At 37.1% G+C, this 19,300-nt stretch overlaps 2 protein-coding genes across 6 annotated transcripts in view; both read right to left on the bottom strand.

Moving 5' to 3' along the window:
* Window positions 1–1,444: 1,444 nt before the first annotated feature.
* tdo2b (tryptophan 2,3-dioxygenase b) lies at window positions 1,445–5,071 on the bottom strand. 2 transcript variants are annotated; one of them, XM_056734097.1, is made up of 12 exons: window positions 4,951–5,071; window positions 4,759–4,858; window positions 4,479–4,569; window positions 4,306–4,376; window positions 4,067–4,194; window positions 3,456–3,642; window positions 3,226–3,333; window positions 3,028–3,139; window positions 2,835–2,892; window positions 2,443–2,522; window positions 2,271–2,361; window positions 1,445–1,947 (listed from the first exon to the last, which is right to left on the bottom strand). In XM_056734097.1, the coding sequence occupies exons 1-12, from the start codon at window positions 4,983–4,985 to the stop codon at window positions 1,788–1,790; spliced, it is 1,221 nt and encodes a 406-aa protein (XP_056590075.1). In that variant the 5' UTR covers window positions 4,986–5,071; the 3' UTR covers window positions 1,445–1,787. The 2 variants fall into 2 exon arrangements, with proteins under 2 accessions (XP_056590075.1, XP_056590076.1); XM_056734098.1 differs by having other exon boundaries at window positions 4,759–4,846; window positions 4,951–5,060.
* A 2,194-nt stretch (window positions 5,072–7,265) lies between these two features.
* Window positions 7,266–19,300, bottom strand: part of atp13a3 (ATPase 13A3) — a 30,432-nt gene continuing 18,397 nt past the window's right edge. For 3 of the 4 annotated variants that reach the window (XM_056734163.1, XM_056734162.1, XM_056734164.1), the window contains exons 22-34: window positions 18,961–19,133; window positions 18,623–18,751; window positions 18,457–18,536; window positions 18,155–18,197; window positions 17,933–18,042; window positions 17,472–17,568; window positions 16,871–16,943; window positions 16,386–16,551; window positions 16,045–16,223; window positions 15,787–15,875; window positions 15,625–15,705; window positions 12,825–12,917; window positions 7,266–10,469 (exon numbers count right to left, since the gene is read on the bottom strand). In XM_056734163.1, the coding sequence (XP_056590141.1) occupies window positions 10,269–10,469; window positions 12,825–12,917; window positions 15,625–15,705; window positions 15,787–15,875; window positions 16,045–16,223; window positions 16,386–16,551; window positions 16,871–16,943; window positions 17,472–17,568; window positions 17,933–18,042; window positions 18,155–18,197; window positions 18,457–18,536; window positions 18,623–18,751; window positions 18,961–19,133 (1,514 nt within the window). In that variant the 3' untranslated portion in view covers window positions 7,266–10,268. The remainder of the gene's footprint in view (window positions 10,470–12,824; window positions 12,918–15,624; window positions 15,706–15,786; window positions 15,876–16,044; window positions 16,224–16,385; window positions 16,552–16,870; window positions 16,944–17,471; window positions 17,569–17,932; window positions 18,043–18,154; window positions 18,198–18,456; window positions 18,537–18,622; window positions 18,752–18,960; window positions 19,134–19,300) is intronic. The other variant, XM_056734165.1, reaches the window with a different exon arrangement.

Raw genomic sequence — 19,300 nt, 5'->3', positions numbered from 1 at the left:
TGGAACAGCAACTTTTTTAAATCTTGGAGTCACTCTGCTCTCTAGTGGAGAACTCAAGCATTGCTGAGTCTCAACTTTGAAAACTCAGTAATCAACAAAAAAACAGTGTTTTTTCCATTTCCTAAAAAAAGAATTTGGACATCTGAGGTTTTGGAAGGAGATCCGTGATTTGCTATTTCTATCTGATTCAGGATCTGTGCATAGGTTATTTTTTATGTAAAGAAGGATCTTCTATGTACATCTGAATGCAGATGGTGTCATCAGTGTTATTTTCACACATCTCACATGATGTTGTTCCTCCAACGTATTGCATTGTGTCACTGGGAATTTTGATGATTTTACGTAGTGATGAAATGCATATTTTTTTATTTGAAGTGTTTTACAATTCTTACAGTATGTGTGTTTAACACTGAGTGACATTTTGTGTGATAATAGCTGTCACACATTAACACAAAGCTTTCCTTAAACCCTTGTTATTTACAGTATCCTATATAATATTTCCAACAAGACACAAGCTAGTGTACACAAGACATTTATATATACATTATTATATGACTAACTGTACTGTCATGACAGCGGGGTTATAAAAATCATAAGGTACTGTATTACCACAGAGTCAGGGCCAATGTTTGTCATGGGAGAGAGAGAAGCTTACAGTGATGTGGGTCTAAGGTTTACTTTTCCATCTTGTTTGTTTTAATGGCAAAAGGAACTGGAAAACATTGGAAAATGTTCCTAAACAGCAGATGTTTATAGCCATTTCCTGCTAAACAAGCTTTTTTAACTGATAAGTGAGTTCAGAGAAAGCAGTACATTTAATGTAATGATTTTATACATTAGACATTGCACAACATGTCTCTATGTTTTCCGTACAGGATAAAAGAGAACAAACAGCCTACTGAAGAGCCCAATTCCTTTCTACAAATTATTCTTAAATGTCTTTTTTTATATAAAATTATACTAGTCATTTATATCCAAACAGAAACACTGCGTTCAGATCACAGTGACTGAGCTAGAGGACAAACAAATATTAACATTCAGCAAGTGACCTGATGTTCTCGCAATTTCCGGAAAGTATTTGGTGTTTATTGCACAAGTTGCACACACAGAACCATATGTACCTTTGATCAACATTATAATTAAACGCTGCATTTAAAATGATATATATTATGTAAGGGATAATAGCGTGGAGGCCAAGAATTACCCAACGTAAAGCTTATACCATGGTCATTTACAAGTTAAACCTGTTAGTGATGTTTACAGTGTAATTTTTGATCAGACAGGTGAAAATGACATTTATTATCCTCACTTAATTTCAAACATTGATCAAACTGACTGGAACTACCTGTGCATTACCCGGTTTTAATGCACACCTTCCAGCCAATCAGAATCAGAATTGAGTATTCAAACAGACCATGGTATGAATAAAATATAAATTAGCATGTACAGTATACTCAATATATTTTAATGTGGAGTTAATATTTCTATAAAATATTTAAATATAGAATATTTACAAAATGTCACACCAAATGTTTTTCTTTTCACATCAGTGTCAAAAATATAACACATTATGTACACGTTTTGTGATTTCAAAACAGATTTTTTGTATAAAAACAGAATTACAAAACCATATATTTTCTTCACCACAATGACGTGAAAAGTACGTCACAACAAATCGATGAACTGGGGACAAAATGCACAAACTTTGGCTTCTGGATACATTCACTTGGCATTATTCCTGATCTTTATTTTATGTAATCAGCAAAGACAAACAAGTCTGAAAGTTTCTAATCTGAGTCCTCACTGCTGTAGGAATTGTACGAGCTGTCGTTACACTCAGCCATGTAGTGGAATTTATGGATCTGGGGGTCGAGTTTGGGCACCCAAGCTCGAGGGACCAAGAATGTTGCGAGGTTGAACAAATCCACAAACACTTTGTATCGATCACTGGGAAGTCAAAAAGAATGACATTTACACTTCAGACAACAATAATGTTCAAAATTTTGCTTGTGGAAATCTGTTTGCACTCTTCTGAGATTAATTGTTTCTGTTTATCACACGCGTTAATTTAATCCGCAAGAAACCATTTTAAGGGCCTTTATGCACTCGTACCAGCAGCGTTCAGGGAGAAGTGTTGACTCTATAACTTGTGATAATAATGGGTTGAAGTCACAACCATCACGTGTATGATGCAACGCCAAAAATGGGAAGTATACACATCATGACACCAAATCATTTCGTCTTTCTCAGGAAAGTCGTTTGGAAAATACCTGACAGTGGAGCGCAGATAACAATACCCTGAAGATCCACCCGTTCCTGCTTTGCTTCCGATCATTCTGTGCACCATGCACACATGGTTATCTGGAGGACAAAAGTTTTAAATGTTACTGTGTCTGTGTCAGTTTCTAGACTTTTTATTGTAGATCACAATGAAACACTTACATCTCCACTTAGACATGAGTGTGTCGATCTCCATCAAAGCAGTGAGGAGCTGGAACGGCACCTGGAAACGAGGCTCTTCCCTAGGAGAGAAAAAGTTTGCTCCCTTTTATAAAAATATATTTTTAAATGTCTTGGAGAACATAATAGATATATTCATACAATGACATTAATATGAATACAATACTGTATTAAAAATGAAAGGAATACTCTATTATTAAAACGAAAACATTAATATGAATATTCATTTCTGATATGAATTCATTTCTGAATGAATACAGTTTTGATATTTTAATGAATACAGAACATTATTAACATGAATACACTATTAATTTTGATATTGAATACAGCAGGCATTACTAAATATGAAATATTTACATGTACATATTCAGTACCTGTAGAAATTGATCATAAGAGCTCCTTGCAGCGCTTTGTAAGAAAGTCGACGTTCACCTGTTAGCAAAAATAATAAAATTAACGTCAATATCTATATGAACAAAACCATGGCTGAATGGCATTTTCACAGTTTTTCCTATTGCTCCCATTTTTATGATACTCATTGGCAAAGCCTTTTGGGTAAGTCATCACCTTTGTTTATAAGATGCTCATGTCGACTGGGGTCAAACAGGGCAGTGAACAATTCAGTCTGCTTGTTCAGATCCTCCAGCATGTCCCCTTTCTCCTCAGAATTGGATATTTCCTACCAGCCAACATCAAAACAACGAGTTAATCTTGAGCACATTTAGATATCAAAAAAACTGTGAGGAGAAATAAAGTAGAACTGACCTCCAATTTCTGCTTCTCCAGCTTTAGACCCTCCTCAATGTTGGCTTGCAGTTTCCCCCAAAAGTTAAATCCATCTCTTTCAAGCCCAGGAGTTCGTTCCAGCCATTCCTAAAACATCAAATAACATCATTACACTGACACAAAAACACACAAATGAAAGGATTGCCCTTGATTTCACATATTCTCAACAGAGGAAAACATAAGACGTGTGAATGAGAGTGAGATGATACCTCAACCAGTTGAAGCAGACTGGGTTCCTGCAATGATCTCAGCAGGTTTTCGCTCTCCTGTCCGTGAAAGGTATCTCTGTAGTGCTGACGGTTGTAAGCGACTCTCAAATGATCCGCCACGCCGATCTTACTTTCCAGAAGACGAAACTGAAAACTCTGGAAGCCTGACGCTACAGACAGATATTGCCTAGAACACCACAACAATGACACAGAGATGCAGGGTCGGACAATCGGTTACAATGATGCAACACCTGGGACCTTAACTGCATGCTTCCTTTTCCATAAACACAAAAAGTTAATTTTTAATAAAAAAAGCATAGCAAAAAATTGTTTTTTAATACAAGGTGCTACACATTGCAATGGAAGAACCACTGAATGGATCAATGATAACCTTTAACGTACAAAGAACTTTTCTGTTACGCAAAAGGTGGGAAAATGTTCTTTAGACTACATACAAAATAAATGGTTCTGATGAGAACCTTTGACTGAATTCATTTTTGAAGCACCTTTTTCCAAGAGCGTGAGGCTGTATTGCATTTGTGATTGATTTATTATTTGAGATTTATTTTATGTTTTATTTTAAGGTCAAGTCAGGGTGTTTAAACTTTTACCTGAAATCAAAGAAGTCCAGAGAGGTCATGGTCTCCAACACAGCGAACTGCTCCACCAGCAGTTTAAAGATAATGGTGATCCTGTGGATCCTGCTCACCACTTTCAGCATGTTCCTCTCATCTCGCACCTGCACGAAATGAAAGAAAACCCTTTATATTTTCCCATCTTCACTTTTATATTGAGTCATGTCCAAAATACCCGTTACCCTTGTGGGAAGAACAAAGTGGATTTAACTCACATGATTTTTAGTGAAAAGGTCCCGAACAGAGTCAAGTTCCCATAATATCTGCTTAAACCACAGCTCGTAGGCTAAAGGAGGAAGTAAAGGAGTCTGTTAGGAAACTTTCTCACAAGAAACAAAAGTAAAACAATAGAAAGTCTTAAAAATGAAACACAACATGAATGAATGACCTTGGTGGGTAACGATGAAGAGATGCTCATCGTGGATTCTGTTTCCTTTCTGTTGACTCTGTAAGACTTGAGCATTCAGCACTTTATCAAGCTAACAGCAAACAGGTTGAGATGTCCATAAGTAGTCATTCTTTTTATCATATTTATTGTAGTCAAAATACATTTCTATATAAAAACATTCAGCATTCAAGTGTTTTTAAATGCTAATCATTTTATATTTACTATGAATTTATTTATAAAACTTCCTTGGGTCAAAACAGACGTCTACAAAATAATTTACCTGTAGATATTCTCCATAAACGATTCCACCTTTACTGGCTTTGTTGATGCCTTTTTGAGAATCGTCTTCCTCCGGCTGACTGGAGTTACTGGAAAACAATCTAATTTGACATGAAAGCATTTTTATTTCATAATGATTTTTGATCAGGTTAAAAAGTCGAGTTGATCTTGTAAGGGAAATAAAAGCACATACTGATGATTCCTCCCCATAAACGGACATCCACTCATGTTGTTATCAAAAAAGTTGATCAGAAATGGATCCTATTCACATGCACTGACATTCACGGCACAGTTCTAGATGTTTCATCATAAGGTGAAGTATTTAAGGATTTCTGATGACCAATCAAACACTGAAAAGCCAAGCACCACCCATCAACATTGTTGCGCATGATGGGTGTAGGAGTGTGTTTACAACACAATGGGATTTTTTGTTATTTTTCTAAAAGTATTTATTGTAGGTATTTTCTCATAAAGCCACTGAAATCTAAAAACTGGACTTGTTTATAACATGGAACTGAATGTGACCAGGCAACCACATTAATATTCAATGATTTTATTTACTGACATTTTACTTTATTATTTTTGCATTTCACTATATTTTACTATAGCACATTATAATTTAATGTAATTTCATTTATATTTACAGTAACATTTCTATCACTCCGATTGTGAAAAGCAAAAGTCATTATTACACGTACTTGTACTTTACATCAACAGCTACCAACACTGCAAATTCAGGGACAGGTACATATTTACATTATACTGTCTCTCGTAAAAAAATCCCAACCAATGGCAAAGCAGGATTAAGAGGGGGTTTATCACAACAAGGTCAAGCATGATCTGCAGTTATCTGAGATCAACTCTGTTTATCAGAGATAAACAAGCAAAAAGCATTGATAGGACATTATAAGAGTTGAGAACTATTATTAAAAAACATGCATCTTGATTTTGTGAAATCAAATTGTTCACGGTGTGAAAGAAAAGTTATAGATACACTAATTCCCCCATAGCCTTCTATGTGTCATTCAGTTTATCAACAAACTAAGACTGGAAATCATTCTTTTCAGTTTGAAAGCACATCATAAAATTTCAACAGAGCGTAACTTGCAGCTTTCCATGAATCATAAACCAAGACAAACGTATATGTTCTTAAACAAAAATGTATCACATGTATTCCTATAAACAGACAGAACATTAACTGGATCCCGACCAGGACACCTGACCTAAAAACTAAAGCCTGACTCGATCAATATCTCAGTGGAGGTGAAACAGTTTGTATGTTTGATGTGGCTTAAGTTGAGAAAATATATAAATATATGGGCAAACACTGGTAAAACGAAATCGCATTCAAAGACACATTACACAGGAAATGTTTCACACACATATTGACCTTTACACTGCTCTGCCGGGGGTCACATGCTTTTCAGTGGTCTGTACCTAAAAGATTTAAAGAAGCCCGAACATATGACATGACTTATTTCTGTCATGTCAAGCAAAGGGGTGACCATAAACATGATAACACCTACATTGTGTGATTTATGATGTGTTATTACTTCTCAATGTAAAAATGTTGTTGCCTATAAGACAATTGAATGAAGAAACAAACATTTAAACGTACATTAAAAAAACAACCTGGAGGAGTCGGACCTCGAGACCGATTGTGGAGCCTGATCTTCAATGTTAATGTGCATTCACTAAAATGACATTTACTTGATAATATGATGTAAACAATAAAAGACACACCACCAAATTGAAACAAAGCTTTACATGGGCACTCAGAGGTCAAGTATGTGTACTTTTTGGAAAAATGTAACTTCACTACATTATAATGCATATAATACACTTTTACTCCACTACATTTCATAAATAGATGCTTATGTTATTTACCTTTAACACTTAAGGTCCCCATGAGGCGTGAACCAGAAGTTTCGATCGTTTTTACTTCCGTGTTCTGACGCATTTTCGAGAGAAAATTAGTGGGTGTGGCTTGCGTTTTTCACTGCGAATTGATTGGATGTATAAAAACAGCTGTTGCATTTTGAGATGAAACTCGCTGCATACGGACGGTTGAAGGGGAGGAGTTAACACATGCTCCGCCCAACCCGTCTAATTTACATTATTTGAGATTAATCGTCTTTTCAGGGGCGGAAGTGCATTCTCTGATTTTAAATGAAGAATAAGAGGGTATATGAATTTTAAAAAGAAAAATGACCCACATTGATAATTTATTTACTATAAACGCTGCAATATTTCATGAAAAAAATAAGAATTGTAATTTTTTATTTCACTGGGACTTTAAAGTACATAAAAAATGTACTTGAGTGCAAGACTCAGAGTAGAACTTTGATGTACTCAACTCAAGTATTAAATGTAAAAATCAGACATTTATAAATTAAATGCAGTAGAGAAGAAGGTATGATACACGCCTTATAATGAAACAAAAATATTTTAGTCTCCACCTCTCATACTTTCGTAGCTTAAAAGCTGAAACCAACACACACAAAAAACTTCATCTTTTGTTTGTGCCATTTATTACGGAGCAGAAGAAAAAAAAATCAACCGAAAATGTACAACATTTCTTAAAAGCAACAAAAAATAAATAAAAAATAAATTACACATAAAAAAGCAATGATCACAAATTTAGATACTTCTACAAATGATTTTGAATATTGACTCTGTTAGAACATCTCTGCTGCACATAAACTTGAAAATCACCAAGAATACTGACCCACATGATTTTTCTATATTCATTTATTTATCACTAATCATTACAGAGACACATTTCCCTGAGGAAATTAAACCACTCCAGCGGTAAAACAACCAGTGGCTGAACTTTTGCTTCGATCATGTTTGAAAACACCTAAAATGTGTTATATTCACGGAAAATGAATACGACATACTGTACGAAAATAATAAGCAAAGAACGTTACGTGACCTCCAATTATCAAACACATTTTCCAGTATGTGTTTGTTTCCCAGAGGATCACAGATATGACATGAACATGGCCCCCATTTTTGGAAAATCCTTAATTTTTCTCAAATTTTCAATTGCTGTGGAATTTCAACAGTTTATTCAAGTGTTGGATATTTCAAATGTCTATGTTTTTGTGCGCAGGCATTTGAAAACGTGCAATCGATTTTACTGTGGTAGAAAATGTAATAATGACAATCAAGCCGAAGTCCCAAGCAGCAACCTACTGCCTCCTACAGGTGAGGAGGAGAAACTGCTAGCCACAACACACAAAAAAAACTAATAAAATAAAAAAGAACTACAGCAATAAAAATAAAATGAATTTAACATTCCCCAATCCCAAAAGCTTTTAGAATTGCATTCACATTTGTTAAGGACATACAGAGTTGAACATGATCGCTGTTTTTGTCTGTCCCGGTAGTAGATGTTTAAAGGTGGTCATTTATAAAACAAAGATATCAGTTGCCGTAATTAACGTGTCCCCCAGATCAATGCAATACCAGCACGGTGATTTGTTGTTACCTCTTTCATCAAATGCCCAGAACACTTGTGTTCAGAATATAAAACAAACAGATCAAATTTGGACAAACATGGTTGAAAGAAACACATTGCAAACATGACGTATTATCAATACCGCTTCAAATATTCAACAGTACCAAAATATTGCAGAAATTGAGCAAAAACAGACAGATTGAGCCCTTTTTCAGATTAAACCGAAATTTAAACAAATGCCCATAAAGCAACGAAAAACTCTAATTATAAATAAATAAACAATGTAGGAAACTTCCATGTAATCAGATTGTTAGATTCTTGTGGCTTTCTGTTGTGGAACAGGATTCTGTTGACATGCAATGGCTTTCAACAAAAACGTTTGAGGCAAAACTTTAAAAGTAGAACATGTTTCCGTGTTTCTTTCCTTTCAATGATATCTATATTTACAATAATATAGAAATAAATACAATTTGATATTCGCATATGGCATAAAAATACTATTTATCTTTCCTGATATGCAACCACACTCTTAAATGGGTAACCGACCCCTCCCCGTCACAAATCATCAACTCGCATGAGTTACAACACAAACAAGATGTAAAGAGAGCTAAGGTGATCACCTGATATTGCTTAGTGGTTCATTTCAGGAACAATACGTGTAAATTTGTATTTTATAAACCGAAATAAACAAAAATGATAACGCCGATGCATTTCCTCTACTGCACAATCCTGAATCTCGAGCTGCATAAATTATGCAAATGAACCCAATCTGAAAAGTAAGAGGGATTACCTGCAAAGGATTCTGAAGGTTCAAATGTTTTTTATTCCAATACGAGCGGCAAAAATGTTATAAGCACATGTGTTGAAGTAATACTGTTGACTGGCTAATTCAGGGAGATTTAATTGGTGACCTGCTGTTGTGTTTGCAACATTTAAACTGCATGTGCAAAGATCTCAGATACACAACTGCGATATCATCTAATATATGACCCTGGGTGAATAAGCATGCATGCGTGCATCTTGCCCTCCGAGTGTACATTTTCGAGACAATTTACATGACAATTTCCATATTACACATTATTACTAAAACTTCAATAGACAACCCGAATCGCAAGCTGCATCAAAAATATAACATTTAGCACGGGCAGATCATTTGCACTGGCGTTTCCGATCATAAACACAATGTGACATGAGCACTGATGTAAAGTGTTACCATTTTTTTCCCCCAGAAAGCATTTCACCTGAGGCCCCTATTTCTTCCTGTACGTTATCAATTCTGTCATTCCCGCGCCACTGTAACGTTGACTGCGAGTCGAAAACAACCGCAAAAATTGATTTGGTTGGCCAAATCAAAACCCATCACCACAAACAGTGCCGAGAGATGTGAACTATACACAAACCATGGCCTACCGCAGGTGAATGCCGCCTCGATTCTTCCATGGGAAGAGATATGAAAAGAAATGACGTCAAATTAAAGATCTCCGTTGATATATTTGTAATATGAACAGGCTGGATGGATTTGATTCCGTGAAGCGATACAGTTTGGTTTGTTCAATATGCAGCTTGATGCGATGGTGTTCAAGGAGTTGGCATGCTGGCCCCGCCGTAGAGCTTGTGGAGGCGACTGCGCTGACAACGTCATAATGCATAAATTACAGTACGGAAGCTCCAGTTCATGGTCAGAAGTGTTCAGATATCGTATGCGATTGCATGAGATCCGGCAGGGGCTGTTCAAAAGTGATGAATTAATGATGAGTTTAATCACTGTTTACGGTCATAAGGTTATAATGGCAACGTGACAACAGACCTCACGCTTGTGGGGCGGAGCAACCACAGTTCCCAGCCTGTGAACTCCGCCCATACTTTCAGAAAAAAACTCTTGAGCAGCTGAAACAGAAAAAAAATCTAAGAAAGGAGATAACTCTCCCTTGTGGGTTTCTGTATTTGGTGTCTTTATCTGTCTCTCGTGACAAAACGAAGTTAAACGTCATTTGCATTAAGAAATCCCTGGCGGTTTGGACGTGCGGGACGGAGAGCGTGTGTAATTGCTAGGAAACGGCCTCGATCTGATAGGTGCAGTTGTCCGACGGTGAAGAGGCTTTCGCTTCTGTAGTGCTCTTGGGTTTGGGCGGCCAGTCAGGATCCACGCTCAGCTCCTGGGCCAGGTGCATGTACCGGGCCTTGGGCACTTTTCTCTGACGGCAACACAACCAGGAGAGGCATCTGTGGCCATACATGTCTATTCCTTCCTGTAGAGACACACACACCACCCAGGGAGGAGAAGAAGAGAAAAGAAAACAACAAGCTTGTTTTATCATTTCGTTTAAAACATGAATTCAAATCAGTTTTGGAATGAAATATGACATTCATATTTATGTGCAGTAGATCAAATTGTCAGTAGCTTTGGGTGTGTCTATGACTTTTAATACTGTCATGCTTCTGAGCACATGCAAGCGTGATCTCTCTTCTGATTTAAAAACTATACAGATTGAATCTGTAAGGATGCTTCAGGTATTTTATCAAGATGAAATGGCTCTGAAGGAATGTTGCAGGTTGATATCGGTGGCATCTTGTAAGTTACCACAGAAAATGATTTTGACTCGTCCTTCAGTTTGTAAAAATGTGCAAAAATCATGTGTACAGTAATGAACCGAGGCAAACAGACACACTGCTTAAATGTGCACTTTTTACCACTGTTCAAAGGAATAACCACAAGACTTGGGATAGTTCACCCAAAAACTAAAATTTTGTCAACATTTACAGGCAAAAGGAGTTATTTTGAAGAATGTCAGTAACAGAAAACCGTTGGTCCCCACTGACTGCATTGGTTTTGTCTCCATACAATAGATCTCAATCGGGACGGTTTTTGGTTACCAACAGTCTTCAAATATTTTTTGTGTTTCTCTAAAGATAGAAAGTCATACAGGTTAAAATAACAAGACTGTGAGTGAATGATGAAAGAATTTTCTTTTTTAGTTGAACTATCCCTTTAAAGATGATACGTGTTAACATTTAACCGGTAAGACAAAATCACTTAGTAATCTTGCCTTTTCCCCACATAGGAATAAAGTTCTTACCACGTTAAAGGTTAATACACCATACATTTCCTTCTGAAATTTTCTGCTCCATAGATATTTTAAATGCATTTCTATTACTGTAAATAAGATTTTTCATGTTTTTACAATCTGAGGAAAGGAGTTATTGTCAACCATGGTCAACAGTTACACTGCAAAAAAAACGAGTACTTAGTATTGAATTTAATATTTTCATCTTCCAATTTATATACAGTACATATCTGTAAAATCCTAAATCAATATACATTTGCATGAGAAGCAAAATGAACAAATATTTTAAATCTTGTTTTCAAGATAAGAATAGCCAGAATTAACTCTTTCCCCACCAATGAAATTTATCTCGTCAATTAAGAGACAACACTTCCCTTGCAAAGACAAGATTTTACGGCAATCCGTGTTTCCACTATTATGCAGTACGTGGCGCTGTTAAACACCTCTTAAAACAGTACAGCATATACGGACTCAAAATTTGTTTCAGCCTTCCGAATCTAAAGAAAGACGTGGGCCGGGAAAGAATAAATAAAGTTTATACTCGAAACAAGTTACAACTTAATTGAGTAAACTTACCCCAAAAGCAGATCTTTTTCTTATTTTTAACAAACTCGCATTATTTTTTTGAAAACAAGACATAATATCTTAGGTCATTTTGCAATGTATTTTGATTTAAGATTTTTTTTAAATCCAATACTGGCAAACCAAGATGTATATAAAACATACTTTGTAAGAATAAAACATTTTGCAGTGTGCCCTGAACCCAGAAACCTTTTGAAGGAATATCCCAGGTTATTAACCATTTAATGACTCATTTCGAGTCAATTACATTGTTAAGCTGAAATCCGTAATTTTTTCCCTCTCTGTTTGAAACATAAAACTGAAATTGACTTAAAATTGACTTGAAACTTTACGAAATGCAGCTGTAAAATATCTACAGACATCATGTCAAGCCAACTGGATTACTTTGGCTTGACATCAGTGAAAAACAACTATTCGTAAATCCCTGTCATGCATGCCTAAGAATTTCCTCACCTTAAAGACAATATCCACCACAAAAAAAAAAAATTCATTGTGGTAATGAACTTATTTTCAGTTACATTAATAACCTGCAATATTCCTTAAACAAAACCAGATGCATAAACACACAAGACGCAATGTTTTAGACACTTTAGCAAAGTTTTGCAAGTCAGAGGGTTAGAAGTTTACATTGCTCTGTTCGATACCATCATTCCAAACCCCATGTGTTAACACACTCATAACTCTCAGACGTATGCAATAGTTGTCACTTTAAAAGGAGCATTAGAGGCATTACAGGAGAATGGGGGGGTGGGGGGAAGAATCCCGCAGGGGGCACTAGAGAGCCTTCAGAAAAATCATGTTGACACATGCAAGGCCAAAAGTTAAAACAGGGTGTTGGGTGAGAGAGGGAGACAGGAGGAAGTGAGAGAGGGCATAGAGTGAGAGTGGCATAGAGGGCGGCGTGAACACTGGGAAGTGAAAAGGCAACAGTGAACAGAAGTGTCAGATTTTCCCAACCTGTGGTGTCAGGGCTGCAGGGGAGACGTCATAACTTCCCTGCTTGTCTCTGCTGAACACATGCTTCCATAAGATGACGTCGAGCACGACGGTCTAAAGAATATCGCAGTAGGGCGGAAAGAATGAAGAGAGCTACGGATCACATGACTAGCAAAATAATTTCCTTCATCATTAGTTTCTTTCTTCATCATTTCATCAGGAGCAAAAGTAAATACATCAAAACGGAGGTGATTTTTTTGGATTGTGTGTTAGTTAAAGAAGGACAGAGGAGGAGAGAATTATCTTATTCTTGACAAAAAAACATTATTGGTTCATTGATCACATGACTGGGTTTCCGATTGGCTAATCTGATTGGCTGCTGCAGTCTATGTGTTTAATTGATTTGAGGGTGAAACAGAACGGCTGAAAAGGGGCAGCCATGGAGGGAAGCTGATCTGTAGTCAGCACCGGGAAGTTGTCAGGTTTTTAAGGGGTCTATAAGGCGAAGAAAACAGCCACTATGTCACTACACAGCAGTGCAAAGGTGATTGCTGGCGTTTCTAAATCAGGGTGAGCAGCTTCATTTTCCCAAAGAGGAAAAGGGAAATTTGTGTTTCTCTTTGGGATTTAGGAGTGGAAGGAGCGGCTAATGGAACTGAATACACCGCGCAATTCTTGACTTGGCTTAATAGGTTAAGATACAACTATTCTCCGTAAAACAGCCTAAGTGGATCAGACAGAATTTATGGTTGTATGTGCACGTGTGTGTTGTATGTAGGCGTGTACATTTCATTATGTAAACTGGAGGGTTTTAATTGGGTTACAGCAAGAGCAGTTTGTTATGAACCTGGCTGAACTGATCAACTTCAACTACTAGCGCTTATCCACCATCGCGCAGAACCATTCATAGCCAGTTACATTAATGTTTCCTCGTGAGCCTGGTTCCACATGGCTCGGCTCGAAATTTATATGGATATATTTATCTATTTGGAAGAAAATTTGTCCATTTGCATACCGGCTGGCGTCGATCGGCACGGATTAGAACGATTAAGCAAGGAGAACGTTTCGGCACGATGGTGGAAAAGCGCTCTAAAGGCTTGTCCACACCAGGGCGATAATTATGTGCGTTTATCGTCAACGTTTAACCGCCTTGAGAGTAAACAGAGGGCGCCAATGTGAGTGAGCACACAGACACGCAAAACGGCAGGAGTAAAACGTTATTTTAGAGAAATAGCTCTGGCTCGATTTTTTTTGTTCGACGCGCCACGTTAAAAACCATCCGACCTATGAGATTGCTGCTTTATTCACGTGCCTGGAGCTGCTGAAGTTACAGTAAAACACGACTTGGTGGTGCTCAAGCACAAAACGATCTTGTCGAGCACACATTGACGAAGAGGAAGCAAGATGAATTCTTCTTCTGTGTGAAAAGCTAGTGTCTGAAGCATAAAGTCGTGCAGCGCCACCTTGTGTACTGGGGCATTTCTGTTTTCCATTAAGCGCCATCTCTGTCAGGGAGTAAATTTGTTCAATCGGCTTATCGTCAGTGATAATTGTTTCGGTAAGAACGTTGACAAATGTCTCGAAAAACGCTGGCGGTTATCCTCCTGGTGCTTACAAGTCTTAAGTCACATCATATAGAGAAACACATCATGGTTCACGTAATACTTTCCCAAATCTATGAACTAGAGAAGCACCAGTTTAAAAATAACAAAAAAATCTTGTTTGGTGAAAATCTTAACAGAGGTTATGTTAACTTATCTTATAATGCTTATGCCAAAAGTCTAAATTTTTCTGTGTAACTTCAGATATTTTTTAAATTAACTTATGTCTTAATGGCCTAGTTTTTTATTTAGCTACTTGATCCGTTTTCTACAAATATACATAATATAATATATAAATGAAACATTTAAATGTATAATAATATTATCACTCTTAATAATACTGTATAATAAAGTGTTTGCGATTATCGTCCCGATGTGCACAAGTCTATAGAAAAACACATCATTGTTCACATAATACTTTCCCAAATACATGTTTATATACATAATAATAAGAACACTCTATTTCACATAATAAATATAATTATATATCAATAAATATTTTCAATATCAGTGCATCTCTTGCATAAAACAAATGACATACAATTCAAGTTTGCTTAACAACACTCTAAATAAATGCTGGGTTACTTTTCAACTTAGTGTTGAGTCAAAAAGGGACAAACCCAACAACTGGGTTTATTTGTGGGTTTAACCCACAAATCTTAATATTTCTCCCAACAAGGTTAAAACAACCTGCATTTTGGATTATTAAAAATGTTAAAGCTCAAGTGTTTAATGTTTTGAAGGATCTATTGACAGAAATGCAACATCATTTATATAACTATGTGTAGAAAGATCTTGCATAATGAGGCCTTATGTATTTGTTACCTTACAAGGAGCTTTATCTATCTACATACACCACGGGTATGGTATTCGCCATGTTGTTTCTACAGTAGTCCTAAACGGACAAACTGCTTTTCATAGCGTTTCGTAAATAATTGATCTCCTTTGGTAAAGAAGCAAAAACATGATGACATCTTTGTGCTGCATCAGCCAACATAGTGCTTCGAAAGGGTGGGGGGAGTGAGCCGTGGTTGTAGCTCTCACCACTAGATGCCGCAAACTTCCATATACTGGACCTTTAAATTACAACCCGATGTTTGGATTCGTCCCTTTTTGACCCAATGCTGGGTTAAAAATAATTCAACATTTTTTAGAGTGTATTTTTTGCCCAATCCTTCTGATAACAAATATTTACATATCCTTATTAATGGTCCACTTACCTCAGTAAAGAAGGACACTAAAGCGTTACCCAGCACAATAAACAAAATAGTCAAGCGCCAGCTCAAAGGAACACACACCAGCTGAGGAAAATGCAAACACATCATTATATTACACTTTATCTGACAGAAGATTAAATAAAGAATGCTTGGTATGTAACGTACTTCCAAAAATTGATAAATGCCAGAAACGGGGAAGAACATGATGAAAAATAAGAAAAAGACGAGTAGTAAACACGAGAGGACGAACGGCCCTGGAAGAAACCAAAAAGACAGATACACCATCAGCAGACAAAAACTGTAAATTACTTGCAAATAGCAGTGTTTGTGACTCAATGATAAAGAATATAATAAAAATATGCAAATACTACAGTGTACTATGAATGAATCATATGAAATATTGAATCATAATAAATCTCTTACAGTTCTTATAGCTGGGCTGGCGGAAAGGTTTTCCTTTGGAGAAAACGATGGCAACGATGAGGTACTGAAACGATGAGACGAAGAACAGTGTGGTGTTCACATCACTCTTGATATTCTTTTCATTATTGGTGGTGTTTTTGGAGATCTCCGTGTGACTGGGTGCAGAGCAGTTGTAGATGCTGTTATTACAAACAAAAAAAACATTTGATATGTATTTAGGTATAAGGTTTAAAAAACAGTTGTATTTGAATGAGCTATAAGTCTGAAAGTGATATTAAGTGCTGCCATCTCAAGGTGTTGTAGTACTAATGGCCTGCGGGGTCAGACTGGGTCCTACTTACTCTGACTTCAAGTACCAGTCCATATTTTGGATCAAGAGGAAGGCCACAACCTGGAAACCCAGGCAGATCAGAATCTGGGTCAGAACTGAGAAGAGAAGAGGACCTGAGACGAGACCGGAGGGCGGCCGGCGGGCGACCAGCTCCTTCCACGCGGGGTTCAGACTCACTAGGAAGAAAAAAAGAGAAGTTAAAGCCTATGTGATGTGGTCTACACCGTCAACTAATGGAAACTAGACTTTAACAATGGATTACTCAGAATGTGTCAAAATGAAAACACCTTATTCAATAATCTGGCCTACACAAACCGTTCAGACAACACCAGAGGATATTTAGGCTGCCCAAAAATCTATTCCAGTATTCAAGTTTCTTATATTGCAGACCTTTTAAAATCTACAAAGATGCATTGAAACAGACAAATGCAATAAACGCTGCAAAGATCAATTACAGCTGTTCAGGAGATGAATACAAAAAGATATGAAACTTACTAGTGAAGACAATTAGAAGGATGATGGCTATGTCAATAAACAGGAACTGGAAATCTCCAAGGTTACTGCGTATCTAAAACGCATTATAAACAAAACAGGGGCATATAAGGTCAGTAACAGTCATGTTAAAATGACCGTAGAGGTACAATACACTCAAAAATAAGGTTGTGTCATCATTTACTCATCCTCATGTGCCGAGTCACATGATGCAACCCATGAGTTTGGAAGCAGATGAGGATAAATGAGTAAATAATGACAAAACTATGCCGTTAATATTTAACACTTTACAATAGGTTGCGTTTGTTTCCATTAGCCAACACATTGGCTAATGAAATGTCACATTATTCCTTCTTAATGTTGGTTAGTGCCAAAACGGTTGTCCATGTTAATTTTTGGTGCGTTAACTAATGTTAACAGATATAACTTATAATTAAAAATATATATTCGATGCAATATTACTCACAGTAAGTACATGTTAGCTAATGCATTAACTAATATTAACAAATACAACCTTATTGTAAGGTGTTATCAACATTTTAACATATAAAGGGTGACAAGTAAAGTGTAGAAAACTGATGTGATGTTATCCGGAGGAACTTACGGAGTACAGCAGGGCGACACTGAGGCATTGAATAATACTGTAGAGAGCCATAAACTTAAACACACAGAATGAGGTGATGAGAGCCGCTCGGCCCTCCCTGTGGAGAAACAACATGTTTGTAAGAGAACAGACGGGTATAAAAAGGAACATTGGTGAAGGACCTTAAAAATGAACTCACAAAAAAAAATATACGTAACCTTTCACTGCAAAAATATTTATAATGTGTAAACTATTTATGTAATATTTTCAAATGCCCCCCCCACGTTCTTAAGCTCTCTGTAATGCAAATAATCTTACCCTTTTTATTACAACTTGCTTTATCTTAATATAATTTTATAATGCATCTCATGTGATCAAAACTCAACAATTCATTCATGAGATTCACCCATTCAGACTAACAGACCTGTCTGACCCAGGAAGCATCAACATGAAACACACAGCTATGGGTGAGGATACTACACCTGATAAGATTAGGGACGCATGTGATGCTGGGAGTTGTGGAAGTGAACGGAGAGGCCACTGACGCCTCCAATTCTGACAGGGAGATCCCGGCATGAGCCCTCTTCAGTGCCTGAAGAGAGATAGACATCATGAGCTTCATACAATAACAACTCCTCATCAGAACCGCTGACTGATACATAGGAAAATATATATAAGTATAGCAACAACAACAAAAAACTCACCCCACAATCATTTGCTCCATCACCACACATTCCAACAAAATAGCTGATGGAAAGAAGAATACACAAAGGTATTTAAACAGCTACATGCGTCTTCATCTACTTCTACATTTTGTAAAGAGAACGCGTTTCTAACCATTCAAACTTCTGAGTGTTTGTTGCTAAGGAATTCTGGGTGGTTGCTAGGTGGCCTCCGGGATGTTTCATAGTGAACCAGGACAAAAATGTCCATTCCCAGGCCTCAACTAGTTTGATATATGACTAGACAAAAGTCCTCAAAGTGCATTTGTGTTTTCAATACTCACTCTACACTCTCTAACGTCTCAACAAGCTGAGTCTTCTGGTCCGGTGCCATCCTCGCAAATACTGTTCCATGAAGTACCAGCTACACCCACAAATGGAAAAACACCAAAATAATTAAAACAGTGTAACACCAGCATATAATCAAGGGTGTGTGTGTTTTCTTCAGACCTTCTGCATCAGGTCTTGGAAATGCTCGGTAATGACAGCGAAAGATTTTCCACCCATGGCAAAGTGATAATGTTCCTGAGGTCTCCGCTCATCCACACAGTGTCCGTCTTCCATTATGATCTCCATCTCCTGTGACCACAAGAATAACAAACATTACAATGATCGCCCAGCCACTAAATCAATCACACTTACACTATACGAGTCTAGTTATTCCCACTTTATTACAGTGTTAATTATTCAATTGCATGGTAAGAAACCGCAACAAACATCCACATTCATAATAGATGTTATGAACTATGCTGCAGTAACATGGTTTGGCCACTAGAGGACATACTGACCTCTAGTTTCGTTGGTTTATTAGAGTGTTTGCTGGGTTTATCGGCATAATGCCAGGTGATCTTGGCAGCCTGTCCATCTTTAGGAGGCAGAGCCTCGGCAATAATGACTCGGTCTTGTGGCTGAATCATGCCACAGTCTCGTGCCACAGAAATGGCCGTCAGCATGTTGTCACCTGCCACAAAGAGAGGGAGAGATTAAGATACATAATAATAATGCTAAAATGATGGTAATACTGGTGGCATTGACCCAGTTATACTTATTGTAAGAGCGAGTCATGTACAAACTCAATCTGACAATGCTGCATTCATCCTCATCTAAACTTTGCAGCACTTGGCGGGA

The sequence above is a fragment of the Triplophysa dalaica genome, chromosome 21 (genome assembly GCF_015846415.1).
Source record: "Triplophysa dalaica isolate WHDGS20190420 chromosome 21, ASM1584641v1, whole genome shotgun sequence".
NCBI lineage: Eukaryota > Metazoa > Chordata > Actinopteri > Cypriniformes > Nemacheilidae > Triplophysa > Triplophysa dalaica.
The sequence above is the reverse complement of the archived record's forward strand: the minus strand, read 5'-3'. Positions and strand labels throughout refer to the sequence as shown.